Here is a 14,317-nt window from a genome sequence, read left to right as displayed (position 1 = left end):
ACTCGTATTTTAGAGTCTTTGTATTCTGATCATCACAAAGATTATTTGTTTCGTTGGACTGAAGAGATATTGGCAAAAGTTTGAATATGTAAGTGCTGTGCTCTATGAGGCATTCTATACTGCATTGTAGGACCAAATGATAATGTGTGACCTCTTTTGGAATACAGGACAAGATTAGAAAGCCCTATTACTCAGAAAATAAAATGTTACATTTTTCATAGATAACTCGCACGAGTTATCTCCCTCAAATTGTTAATCTTGTTAATTGATTTGAGGAAGGACTGCAGTTAATTTTCTTGAGAATAATCAGTTTAATTTATGACTGTTATAAAATCCAATGATCCCTGTTGGATTTTGTATGATGTATTTTGAACAGTGATTACTGTTCCTTTGTAAAGAAACAGCCTAATGGTAAAGAAAAGATTAATAATTTGATTGAATTGCTGGGATTTCTGCAGCTTTCTAAGTCATAAACCAGCAAAAAGGCTACTATCCAGCTTCTCTTTACTTTGAAATGTATTGGCAACTTTTTGGGAATTTTGGGGGCATTTCTGCACAAAACAGTTATCATTCACTTTCAAAAGCAAGTTAGGAACCAAAGCAAATACTACTTTGGCAATTTCCTGGCGGTTTATTCTGCCAGACTTTAGATGAAGTTCACTCTATACTAACGACCGTGTAGCCGGACACAGTGCAAGCTCCATCCTCAAGTTCACCGACGACACCGCCTTTGTTGGACGAATTACAGATGGTGAAGAGTCAGAGTGTAGACATGAGATCGATCGACTGGCCAAATGGTGCGATCACAACAACCTGGCTCTCAATGTCAGTAAGACCAAGGAACTGATTGTGGACGTTGGAAGAGGAAGGATGAGGATCCATAAACCAAAAGTAAAACAATACCGATTTTTTGCATGGGAATTGATTTGATCCAGATAGTTCAAATCACTTAAAAATCAAGGGGATTGTCCTTGCCAAATTTATGCCAATTATATTCTTGTATTTTTTTTAAATCTTATGGAGATTTTGAAGTTGAATTAGTTCCACTTATGCTGCGAAATTACATTTTTATTTTAAAGCACCACCAGGCACCAATACTTCTTGCTCTCTACTGGCTTGTTTTGACAAGTTGCATATAAGAGCATCATATTGGTTAATAGGAAATGCTATTAATAATGGAGTTAGTGCACTCTATATTGGAATATTCTTTAGTTTGATACGTTTATTATCAACTTTTGAAGCATGTACATTTTTTTTGAGACTTCATTGATGATATGTCTGGTATTATTTCAAAATTCTATATATTCTTATCCCAAGGGATAAATGAAATTTCTGAAGATGTTGATGCGGGTGCGGAACACAGCGATTCTGAAGATTCAGAAAAATCGGACACTTCTGACAGTGAATATGCCAGTGATGAAGGTCCAAAGCTAAACAACGGACAAGAAGAGAGAGAGGAAAAGGATGGTACCAGGAGTGAAAAGGAATCTCCCTTTGTGAAAAAGAAGCCTAAACATTTAGTAGTTCATGGGGAAGTGAAGCAGGAGACCAATCCAAGTTCTCTTGTGGCCAAAAATGAGGCTCTGGGGAAGGAAAAGGCAAATGGGGATTCGGACAAAGAGCACATTGAGAAAATTAAAAATCTACATCAAGGAACAAAGGAGAAACTGGGAAATAAAGATGAGACTGATTCTCCAACAGTGCATTTGGGACTGGATTCTGATTCTGACAATGAACTAGTTATCGATTTAGGAGATGAAAGCAAAGAAGCTGTACGAGAAGGCAAGAAAGGTGAGAAGAGCAAAAAGGAGTCAACACCAACAATGAAAGAATCGCCAGCCTCGTCAAATACGGAAAGTATGTATACTTAAACCTGTGCTTTCCTTAATGGTATTATACAGTGCCCTCCATAATGTTTGGGGCAAAGGCCCATCATTTATTCATTTGCCTCTGTACTCCACAATTTAAGATTTGTAATAGAACCATTAGACTAGTTGAATCAGAAATTTATTGGCTTGGTATAGGTTTCTGTGACGTTATTTAATAGAGCCATATGTATGGTATGGAAGCAAGCCCCTATGACCCACCTTGTCCATGCCGATCAAGTTGGCCTATTGGGCTAGCCCCATTTGTCCACATGTGGCCCATTGCCCTCGAAACCTTTCCTGTCCATAAATCTGTCCAAATGACTGAAAAGTCTATAGCTTCCTTTGGCAGCCTATTCCATGTACAGACCTACTCTCTGAGTGGGGAAAGCTGCCTCTGAGGTCCCTCTTAAAAATCTCCTCTCCCAACTTAAGCCTGTGCCCATTAGTTTTGGAATCTTCCACCCTGGGGAAAAAGACTGTGACCATTCATTTTATTCTTGCCCCTCATCATCCTTTACACCTCAATAAGGTTCAGCCTCCCACACTCCAAAGCAAAAAAAGTCCCATCCTCTCCCTGTAACTCAAGCTTGCAAGCTCAGGCAAGATCCTGGTGAATCTCCTCTGCATCCCCTCCAGCTGAATGACATATTTCCTGTAGCTGGGCCACCAGAAGAGCACACAGTACTCCAAGTGTGGGTCTCACCAACGACTAGTACAGCTGCATTGTGATGTTGAAATAAGGGAATACAATAACCTAAACAGGAAGGAAAGTCTTGGGAAGTGCTTTCTTCAAAGTATTTCACTCTTTTTGTGAATAAGATGATTGTTTAAAAAAAAAAATCTAGTTTGGCGTCTTTTAATGTGGGATGTTAATTTTTACAGCGGGATTAACATGAACTAAATTTTCCTCAGTACTAGCTTGATTCATGGTGCAGGGACGTAGATTTTTTTTGGTTGTGATGTGCCATATTTTATAGGAGGTTCGTCCAAAAAGGTGATGATATGAAGAATAAAAGTTACATCAGATTTTTAAAGATTAAATATTTTCACTGGAAATTTCAGAGAGAGTGGTGGGAGAAGGAATACCTTGAACATAATATGCTCTTTCCACCAGCTTTCCATTTTATTACAATGAATATTACAATCAAAGAGTGAATTGTGAATTGACTGCTGATTATCGGTTCTAATAGTTATAAGGGGAAAAAGTAATATTCCTAATTATGTGTATAGGTAAAGCATCACCCACTGCAACCGTCTCCAGTCAACCTAAAGGTGAGGTTGCTTCTTCACATCCCAGTCTCCCAAGCCAGACCCCTTCAACCACTATAACAACAGCTGCCAGCGCGGTGTCCACATCCACAGTTTCAGCTGCCACTGTTAGCAACAGTCCGGTTAAAAAGCAACGGCCTTTATTGCCAAAGGAAACCGTACCATCTGTCCAACGTGCAGTCGTGTGGAATCCCTCGACCAAGTTTCAGACCTCCTCACAGAAATGGCATTTGCAGAAGGTCCAAAGGCAGCAACAGCAGCAGCAAGTGCCGACGACTCAACAGCAACAGTCTCAGAACACAGGAACGCGATACCAGACAAGATTGGCTGTGAAAGGTATAAATATTTTGAGTCTAGCTCTAAATCTGGCAGACGGCAAACCGCATGTTAGCGGTAATTTTGTTATAGAGTCATACAGCATAGAAGCAGGCTCTTCAGTCCAACTCATCCATGCCGATCAAGATGCCCCATCTAAGCTAGTCCCATTTGCCCGAGTTTAGCCCATATCCCTTTAAACCTTTCCTATCCATTACAGGCATGGAAAAAGTCTTGATTTTGTACTGGGGCAATAAGTAGATTGATCCTGTCCGTGATTGTACAAAACAGTCACAGAGAGAAATACACAATAGCTCCTAGGGGTTCATCGAATTATCTTGAATAATCTGCAGCATCTCAATCAAAACACAGTTTTTTTAAGATTAACGGAGTCAGCATATTGAGATCTACCATTTTTCCTTAATTGCAGGAAAACAACTCCCTATTCTTTATTGGCACCATGAACTGTACGAAAGAACAAAATTTATAAGTTCAGTTATTGCCGCTTCCAAAATGGTCAAAGCTCATATTGTACAAAAGTTGGTTATGATTTGAGAGTTTGGGAGGGTTTGACTGATAGCCAAGAAAGAAAACTACAATTCAAGGACACTGACCTATTCTCACTTTTCATACTTTGACTTTACTTCCTATTGCAGCTGTGCAGCAGAAAGAGGCAACTCTGGCAACTTCCACTTCTTCCATTACTTTGGTTACAAGTACGTCATCTCTATCAGCAGCAGGCAGCAGTTCAGCAGTCGTGAACACAGCCTCCAGTTCGGTGTACAACACAGATCTACCCATAGCTACTCCATCTGCTGACGTTGCTGCTGATCTTACAAAGTATACAAATAAGGTTTGTATTGCAGCTATGATTGAAAATACCTGCGACATAGAATTTTGTACAGAAATTATGACATAGAAGTAGACCATTTGCCCCAGTCGACCGTATCAATATCACATTGCCGAACTGTAAATACTTAAACCCATTATCCTGATTTGATACTGTTCCTTGAGCCAAATTTGAATTTCAATGTCAGCCTTGTGATCGTCAGGGAAAAAAATGAACTTTTCACTATTGAGTATGTACAAAATTAATTTTAGTTTGAGAGATGCAGTATGGAAACAGGCCGTTTGTCCCAAGTCCGCGCTGACCAACAATCACCTCATATAACTCTTTCCTCCACTCAAGGGACAATTTACAGAAGCCAAATAACCTGTAAACCTGCACATCTTTGGAATGTGGGAGGAAACCAGAGCACCCAGAGAAAACCCACACAGTCACAGTAAGAATGAGCAAACTCCGTACAGACAACAGCTGGAGTCAAAATCAAACCCAGTCTCTGGCGCTGTAATACTGCAACTCTACCACAGTACCACCATGCCACAATTTTGCAAGTCTCACTGTCGTGCCCCACATAGGAAACAAATGACTTAATGGCCTGTCCCACTTGCATGCGATTGCGTGCGTTTGGCGCGACCAACTGGAAGCGGAGTTCGCAGGAAGTTTGCGCGTGACGTCATTTACGTCATGCTTATCAATCAGCTGGGCAGGAGACGGGCCGACTGAATTTGAGCGTCGCACGGCGTCGGGCGGTGACGTCAGCACGCAACGCCACGCGCTAGGCATACGCCATCAAGACGCTGTGTACGACCGCAAGGCACCTGCGTGCCAACAGGCCGTTGGCGCACGAAGATTTCGGTCACTGCAAGATTTTCGGAGCCCTGCACGATGCCGGGACTAGCCCTGCACAACTCCGCGCTTCTAAGTGGGTCCTGCCCCACGCAGCCCTACAGTGCCCGTACGGCTCAAGCGACCACGAGGTCGCGTAATTTGCGAGCCAAGGTCGCGTAAGTGGGACAGGCCCTTAAGATCATGAAATCAAAAATATAGCAGTACAGCTCTGTAAATTAAACATAATTACAGATTTATTGAAGCTAGATTATAATCCCTCACCTCTTTCAAAAATTAAATTTAGAGAATCTTTAACACAAATGTTAAAATAGTTTGCCTCTGAATAAACTTTTTACTTAATGGCTAACACAATGCTTCATTAAATATGCTCCTATAATAAATATTCCTTCTGGGTTTTTTTTTAATGATGAGCAAACATTGAAAAAAATGTGCAGGATAATTAAAGAAATGAGGCTTCAAAGGCAGCCAAGTAGTGTCTCGGAATAAGGATAAAATATTATAATGAATCAGAACCATAAAGCAGGTAATTAGACCTGGTTCTGTTATAAGTTGTCATCTTCAACGGCCTGTTGCAAACATGTGAAGGTCACAATCCAGTCAACCGTCATAGATTGAAACTTGTAAACACTATTAATTAAATTCATCATTTGTGGTCTGTGTTCTTTCTCTCACTGGTTCAAGCATTGAATAATTATACATGCTAATTCAGCTCCATTTAACATATTTCTTGACATGAAAGATACAATACCAATGACGATGGGCAATCCATATTAACATTCGATCTCTTTAACGTATCCATTCAATCAAAATGGGCATAATTACCCTTCCCATCAACATTACCATCAAGTCAACCTCGGTGACTGCCAATCACCCCCCCCCCCCCCCCCCCCCGGACACTTATTATTATTTATTCAAATCGTTTGCTATGTCGCTCTTCCAGGGAGATGCTAAATGCATTTCGTTGTCTCTGTACTGTACACTGACAATGACAATTAAAATTGAATCTGAATCTGAATCATCACCAACGTAAAAAATATTCCGATTCTTGGTCACGTCTTCTCCCGTCATACCCCCTCCCCCCACCGATTTAATATAAGAAATAGATCAAGAATAAACCATTCAACAATTCATGCCTGTTGAAAACAATATCATTGCTGATTTTTACCTCCATTCCTATACTAATCTCATGTTCCTGCATTCCCTTTGATCTCGGGGATTACCATTCATTTTGACAACATAAAATATCTTTTCCATTTAACCAACGACAAATCTACGACAAATTCACTCTTTGGCCATGCTAATTTCTTGATTAATCGATACAACCATTACTTTTTAGATGATGGAAGCAATAAAAGGAACAATGACTGAAATCTACAATGATTTCTCCAGAAACAGCTCTGGAAACACAATAGCAGAGGTTAGTTTATTGGTAGTCAAATTAGAGTTGTGCCGTTAAATAACATCACTGACATTAGCTGACCAATCTGAATTACTGGTTTAATTTCTCATCTGGCAGATTCGACGAATGAAAATTGAAATTGATAAACTGCAGTGGTTGCATCAGCAGGAGCTTGCAGAGATGAAGCATAATCTTGGTAGGTGCCACAAATCGGCCTTCTTTTCTATTTTACTTAATATATTGGATGAATAAATCGTGTAATTTTTCCTCTACATGCCATAATATGTTATTTTGACCAGTAGATTGCAGAAGTATATCAGCATGCAAGATAACACTATGCAAAGTGGTTTCCTTTTTCTCATGAGAAGTTTCAAAGCCTTATTTTATGATATTTCCCTAATGGTGCAAATGAGATTAAAATGACATCTAACTCCTTCATTGGCTATATTTAAGAGGGAGTTAGATGTGGCCCTTGTGGTTAAAGGGATCAGGGGCTATGGAGAGAAAGCAGGTATAGGATACTGAGTTGGATGATCAGCCATGATCATATTGAATGGCTGTGCAGGCTCCTGCACCTATTCTATTTTCTATGTTTCTATGAGTGGAACATAGGTGTTTCGGCTGCCCAGCAATTTGAAACTTGACAGAATTTATTTTTACTTTTCCATTTGCTGTCAGTATACAACAATCCTTGGGCAACACGCAACCTATGAATTGTAGACACTGTTCCCTTTGGCACAAGAATTAAGATCCAGAGACGAAAAAATGAAGACGATTGGTTAAACAGCCAGAAGTGTCGTGAAGAAGTACTTTTTTGCGTAGCATATGGGTAGAATCTGCATTGGGAGGTGCTGGATGGTGGTGGCAGGAAATACAGGTCCACCACCGTTTTTCCGGCGCCCTTGGTTCCAGAGCCTTTCTGGATTATCCGTTTTGCCGGACCAACAGAGGTCACGGCCTTGTGGGGACCAAGATACCCACCCGCAAAATCGGCCGTGGAAGTCAGCTATGGGAACGGATCTGCCCTCTCCAGCCCGGCCGGAGTTCCAGAGCCCCGGCTGCAGGTAGCAAATTTATCCCATCAGTTGGCTGCGGAAGTCGGCTATGAGCTGCAGTTGGCAAACTTGACCCACAAATCGACACATTTTCAGGGAGGAGGGGGTCTTCGGTGGTGGGTGGGTGGGGGGGGGGGGGGGGGGGGGAAGGTGGGATGGGGTGATTTTGCCCAGATTAAAGGGGGAGAATCAGGACCACCAGTTGGCGGAACATCTGTGATGGAGCTATAGAGGGAGAGCTGATTACGGTATTGAGAAGATAACTGGAACATGAAAATGGAAAAAAAACAGGGAATAGGGAGAAGGTGAGGGAATGGGGCCAGCTAGATTGCTTTTGCTTTGAACTGGTTCCGAGGCAATAGGCCAAGTAGCTTGATTCCTTCAATGATAGAACCTATCATAAATAAGTTCCCATATTTGTAAGTACACTGATTTTTCAAAATTATCTCATTAGTTATCTTAATTTGACTGCATAGAACATAGAGCAATGTTGCGGAAGAACAGCCCCATCAGTCCACAATGTCTATGCTGACATGATGGCAAGACCAACCCTTGTTTGCCTGCACATAATCCATATCCCTCCACATCCATGTGCCATCCAAAAGTCTAAAAGTCGCTTGTACATGTCACTGACTGTGTATTCCAAGCACTCATCCCCCTCTGTGTATATAAAACAAAACTTGCCCCACACATCTACTTTAAAACTTGCCCATCTTATCTTATAGCTATGCTCTCTAGTATTTTGCATTTTCTTCCTGGAGCATACATTCTGACGGTCTATGTCTTTCATAATTTTACATGCTTCCGTCAGGTCTCCCGTAACCTCCGATGTTCGAGAGACAACGATACAAATCTGTCCACCTCTCTCTGTAGCTAATACCTGCTAAACCAGGTATAATTATGGTAAACCTCCTCTGCATCCTTTTCCAAAATTGCAATTCATGATTAAGAGTGGATTTAAGCAGTAGTCATTCAGCATGTGTTGTCCTCCATGGAGCTTACGGATTTTCATTCCACCTCTACCACGGAATTATATAATGCTCAAATATTAAATTGCATACCTTTTTCATGTAGGAGTATATTTTTCTAGTCTGGTGGCATTTTTTGCCAGAGTTGGTCAAGGAGTAGATTGCATGTAGAAGCTCCTCTCGGATCTTGAAGTGAGGGAAGTTGGACACCTATCTGGACACTTCTTGAATGATGTAAGAATGTTTCCTAGTCGCAAACGAAGTGAATCTGCTCAAAATGTTGGTTCTGACTTGCAGCTTGTTAAAATCAAAACAGTAGGATGGGGAACTGAAATACCATTAAGTAATTTGTTGACCGTGTTTTTGTTTTAGGAAATCTGTTCTTCAATCCTTTGACAAATAAACTGTGGTCATTTCCTGAATGATATTTCAATTTGTACTTTACAGAGCTAACAATGGCAGAGATGCGCCAGAGTCTTGAGCAGGAAAAGGACCGCATGGTTGCAGAGATCAAGAAGCAGATAGAGGCGGAGAAGCAGCAGGCTGTTGACGAAACTAAGAAGAAGCAATGGTGTGCAAATTGCAGAAAGGAGGCCATCTTCTACTGTTGTTGGAACACCAGCTACTGCGACTACCCTTGCCAGCAGGCACACTGGCCAGAGCACATGAAGTCTTGTACTCAGTCAGGTATATAGTGCTGCACATTCCCCCCCCATCCTGAATGATTACAGCACGGTAATGCATTCTTCTTTGTTTAAAAAGGGATTTAACCGAGGCGCGGCTGGTAGGGCTGCTGTCTCACAGGTGCTGTCTGTGTGGAACATTCTCCCTGTGACTACGTGGGTTCTCTCCCACATCCCAAAGATGTGTGGGTTTGTAGGTTAATTGGCCTGTGAAAATTGCTCCTCGTGCGTAGGAAGTGAATGTGAAAATGGAATTACTCAGGAACTTGTGTGAACAGGTGATCAATGGTTGGCGTGGACGCGATGGGCCGAAGGGCCTGTTTCCATGCTGTGACGTATAAGTGATCAATCAATCAAAAAAAAATGCGATTGTCAAGCTTTTTTTTAATGCATGTGCAATATAATTGAGATTATTTTTGTTAAACTCAATTTAGTGTTATAATTGCTTCTGGCCTGCCCACAGACCTGCCCCTGATATCCCTATGGGGTTTCCCATTGAGCTACTGGCATGACCTGAGTCGGCTTGGCTGGGTGTTGTCTGCGAGCATTAGGACAAGCCAAGCTATTGCTCCTCAACCATCAACTTTGAATGTGGAGAAAATGTAACCAAAACAGTAACATAGTTTTGGTCGCAGTATGGCTGTGGTACTGTCTCTGAGGTATGAAGTGTTGATACTTCATCTCATTTGATTTCTATGCCACTTTTTTCAGCAATAAAAATACGTGGGCATAGTCTTCATTCTTTACAAAGCAGCTGTAGGCTTAGATTAATTCAATTACCCATAAATGCACTGGCATTGAATAAATTTGTACAATATGCAACCACTGCTCCACATAAACAATACTTCTTGAGATGGAATCAATGTAAGATTGCTACCATCTCCCCAGTTCTGCTTTGTACTTGTTGCAGTCATTTCAGCAATTTGGTTTTAACCACTGTGTGTTTTGATTGTAGCCACTGCCACTCAACAGGAACCAGAATCAGAAGTGAACTCCGAGGCATTGAATAAAAGTGCACAGCCAGCCCCAACTGTCCAGCAATCGCCACCGGAGGCCAAAGCAGGCCAAAATGACAAGGATCCCAGCCCAGATAAGAATAAGGAAAATGTCACAGTAAGTTGAGCTTGGTACCAATGTAAATAATACTTTTTCTACACACTCAAGGCTTTAGTATTCTCAAATATCTTGTGTTTATTTTTAAACCTGTTCACCCTAAGGATGTAGCTCAGATAAAGTAAAACTAAAATAGTGCAGATTTTTATTGACCAGTGCGCTGCTAAAGGAAATCTGTTGGTTATCAAATTTTGTCCAACCACATATTGGAGGGTCACTGATTAAAAGCTTTTCCAGAGACTTTTTGAAATTTGTAATCGTGGCTATTCTTATTTTCAGTTTTCGTGTTCTTTTGATCATCTCCTTTTACATTCTATTCGTAAACCATTATTTTGCTCCTTGTAACTTGTACACAGTGCTCTTTTTCTGTTATGTAGACTGAAGCGGAAATATTTTGCAGTGTCAGGTACATAACTAGTTTTTGCTTGGATATTGAACAAGATAATTAAAAAATTCCTGTGTTTCAATAACCCACCTGAAAATATTTAATATAAAGCTTTATCCACCTCCAATTTAAAACCAATGTAATGAACAGATATATAATGTAGCATATATGGCACAATGTAATACATTAATTTCTACCAACATTTTTTAAAGCCAAGACTAATTGGATTTGTGATCAATATTTTCTTGCCTTTGTTCACCAATAATTTTTGTCTTCTATCTACCTGTACACATAGCTTGTTTCCTTGCTCCAGTTGATTGGTCAGGTACTGGACATTCCCGCAATAATGCCATTGATTATGTGACTACAATAGAGATTTGCAAATGCATAATAAAGCTCAGCGTCACTTAGACTCGTAGAATTGTACAGAAACAGCCCTTTCAATATACTGTTGTCAACCTTTTTGCTCATCTATACTATTTGTCTGCATTAAGTCCATATTCTTGCCTATTCAGTTGTCTGTCTAAACTTCTTTTAAGTTCTGATTACATCTGGTCTTACCACCTCACCAGGGTGAGTTCCAGATTTTCACCTCTCCTGGTGTTAAAAAACCTTGCTCCACAAATCTCCTTTAAAACTCCCCTGCCTCACTTTTAATCGACACGGTCTTGTTCTTGATGCCCTTATCATGGGGGGAAAGATTCCAACTCTCTGCCTTATCTATGTCCAGCCTATGAAGACAATCATGCTAAATGCTTTCTTCACTGTCATATTCACCTGTGCTGCTATTTTCAGCAAACTACTGACACGAACCCTAAGGTCTCTCTGTTTATCACCCTGCCCTGCTAGTTATTATTATAGACTTCCCAAAATGCATTACTTTGCACTTGTCAATATTAATTTCCATCTGCCAGTGCTCTGCCCAACTTTATCTTGAATGCATTATCAGAAGCATCTTGCACCCTTCTATATCTCTCATTTCCCTCTCCCCTGACTCTCAGTCTGAAGAAAGGTTCTCGACCCGAAATGTCACCCATTCCTTCTCTCCAGAGATGCCGCCTGTCCTGATGTGCTGGACCATTTTTTGGATTTCTTGATGTTCAGTGATGCAAACATTATTCCAAACAGCAAGGTTATGATCTCCAATAACTGGTCAAACCAGGAATTTTTGTCACTAGGCAGAGTGAAAATCAGTAGACAAGTAAATGGACATGAATCCTGCGCATTTGAAATCAAAGAGATTGTTGTAATGAAGGTTGTTGAGCTAGGACCTGCTTCCTGATGGCCCTGTCCCACGGTACGAGTTCATTACAAGTGTTCTCCCGAGTTTTAAAAAAATCAAACTCGTGGTAAGCACGGAGAATGAACGTAGCTGGTACGTCGGAGCTCGGGGACGTCTCTTAGTGGCTCGTAACGCTAACGGCAGGTATCGAGAAGACTCGCTAATGGCAGGTAACCTCGGGAAGACTCGTGAAGATTGTTCAACATGTTGAAAAATGTCCACGAGAGCCCCGAGTACCGACGAGCGGCCATTACCGTAAATCTCCGAGTTCGAATCATGGCAAACTCGGGCAAACTCGGGAGAACTCTTGGAATGAACTTGTACCGTGGGACAGGGCTTTAAGGGTCTAAACATATTCTGGCATGAATATGTGCTTCAGTTGAAGTTCATATATGTAAAGGGACACAATGGGTTAAAGTGGGCAGTGGGCTTACAATGTTCATCAGCAACTAGAAAGGGAGTAACATTGCTCCACCCAATGTACAACATTTGTGGCCCCATCATCAGCTTAGATAAGGAAATCCCCACTGCAAAGTTTAGAATTAATTTTCCTTATTTACACTGTAGATATCCAGTAGTTGCAACTATCACAAACCTGATGGTCCATTTTTACACAAATAATATTACTGAGACCTTCATCAATTATTGTTTGTGGAATAAAATGGATTGCACTGCAGCTTCTGGTCTCCATGGAAGAGCAGTAAGCCATGGAGATCTGTAAGTTGCTGTTCAAGATATCCTGCCCATCTCTGAATAGCTTTGTACTACTACCTCTAGTGGATTTGTCATTAAAATGCATGAAGTTGAGATGGTACAACACTTACCCATCACACATGTCAGGAAAAGATTAAGTGTTGCATATTTAACTGCAGTGTGAATTTTTAATGTTATTTACACAAAATGTTGAAAATTTACACTTTACATTGTGGAGTCATAACTTCAAATTTTGATTATTTTTAAAATATTTTAAACCATTAAAAAAAAACTTCACTTTGTTTTACCTTTCCTAGCCTCATTTCTTTTTCTAAGCTTTTTAAAAAATGAAATGTTTTAATTTGTATTTATCAGATTTACTTTTTTTTTTTAAAGTCTGACTGCTACTTTCCTGGTCTCACATGCCACAAATATATTTGGAGAATATTTTGATGAAATAGTTCTCAATTTGTTCTATGTTGTCATACAGAAGGCCATGATGAATTGCTAGCATTTTGTAAAAATAGAATTCTTACACTAGAGAGAAGCACGCATATTTTCAACCCACCAGTCTGAATTGGATTACACCTAAATTTTAGCATGATATTAATTTCCTGCATCATCCCTACTCCCTAAACGAGAAAGAAACTTAAAAAGGGATGAATAAACTTTATGTGTAGAAAGGAACTGCACATGGTGGTATATATCAAAGTGCTAGAGTGACTCAGGCCAAGTTGCATCTCTGGAGAAAAAGAAAAGGGTGACATTTCAGGTCAAGAAACTTGTACGGTGCCTTCTATTTCTCACTCCTATTTTCCTTGTCACACCAGTACTATCTATAGGTAACACCTGAGATTTTAATGACCACATTTTGAGATGCTGAAATGCCGATTTTAAGTACTTAAGCCACTGTCCTTTACTAAAATGCGCACTGGGATTAATTTTCAAAATATTATTAGTACTTGCAGCTGATGTTACCTGCAGGGCATCTGTTATAAGAAATTCATCTTTAACTGGTGCTTGATTCTCAGTGCTGGTTTCTTTAAAACTCCATTGTTAAGTTGAAAACGTTCTAGCAACTACGTTCTAGCAACTACGTTCAAGCCAGAAGTAAAAAACTACAAAATATATATGAATTAAACCAGCAACAGATTCTGCAAAGCTAAACAAAAGGACAGAACGCACAAAGTGCTGTAATAATTCAGTGGGTCAGGCAGCATCTCTGGAGGACATGGACAGCTGATTTTTTGGGTTGGGATCCTTCTTCCTCACAAGGGCCTCGACCCAAATTATCGCCTAGCCATGTCCCCTAGCACTTTTTTTGTAAAGCAGCATCTGCAGTTCCTTGTGTCTGCAAAAGGAGAAGGAGATAGACACAAAATGCTGGAAGAACTCAGTGGGACAAACAGAATTGGGTGACGTTTCAGGTCGAGACCATTCTGACTCATGGCATGAAGACTTTGAGGAGTATTACTTGCTCTTCAAAATTAATGTCAGATATTCAAGATTACTGAAGATTACAGATTGCAGGCCCTATTTGTGTAGCCATATAGCCCTGCCAACACTGAGGAAAGAAAATAAATTTGAGTGGATA

General features: G+C 40.5%; 1 protein-coding gene across 12 annotated transcripts in view; it reads left to right on the top strand.

Moving 5' to 3' along the window:
• Window positions 1-14,317, top strand: part of zmynd8 (zinc finger, MYND-type containing 8) — an 80,060-nt gene that overhangs the window by 60,120 nt on the left and 5,623 nt on the right. For 11 of the 12 annotated variants that reach the window (XR_008725162.1, XM_055652156.1, XM_055652161.1 and 8 more), the window contains 7 exons: window positions 1,318-1,857; window positions 3,099-3,473; window positions 4,109-4,305; window positions 6,482-6,562; window positions 6,662-6,740; window positions 9,015-9,254; window positions 10,206-10,363. Coding sequence is in view for 11 of the 12 variants with exons in the window: in XM_055652156.1 (XP_055508131.1) it covers window positions 1,318-1,857; window positions 3,099-3,473; window positions 4,109-4,305; window positions 6,482-6,562; window positions 6,662-6,740; window positions 9,015-9,254; window positions 10,206-10,363 (1,670 nt within the window). In the remaining variant the exon portion in view is untranslated. The remainder of the gene's footprint in view (window positions 1-1,317; window positions 1,858-3,098; window positions 3,474-4,108; window positions 4,306-6,481; window positions 6,563-6,661; window positions 6,741-9,014; window positions 9,255-10,205; window positions 10,364-14,317) is intronic. The other variant, XM_055652164.1, reaches the window with a different exon arrangement.

The sequence above is a fragment of the Leucoraja erinacea genome, chromosome 21 (genome assembly GCF_028641065.1).
Source record: "Leucoraja erinacea ecotype New England chromosome 21, Leri_hhj_1, whole genome shotgun sequence".
NCBI classification, from domain to species: domain Eukaryota; kingdom Metazoa; phylum Chordata; class Chondrichthyes; order Rajiformes; family Rajidae; genus Leucoraja; species Leucoraja erinaceus.
This window is presented reverse-complemented; position numbering and strand designations above follow the sequence as displayed.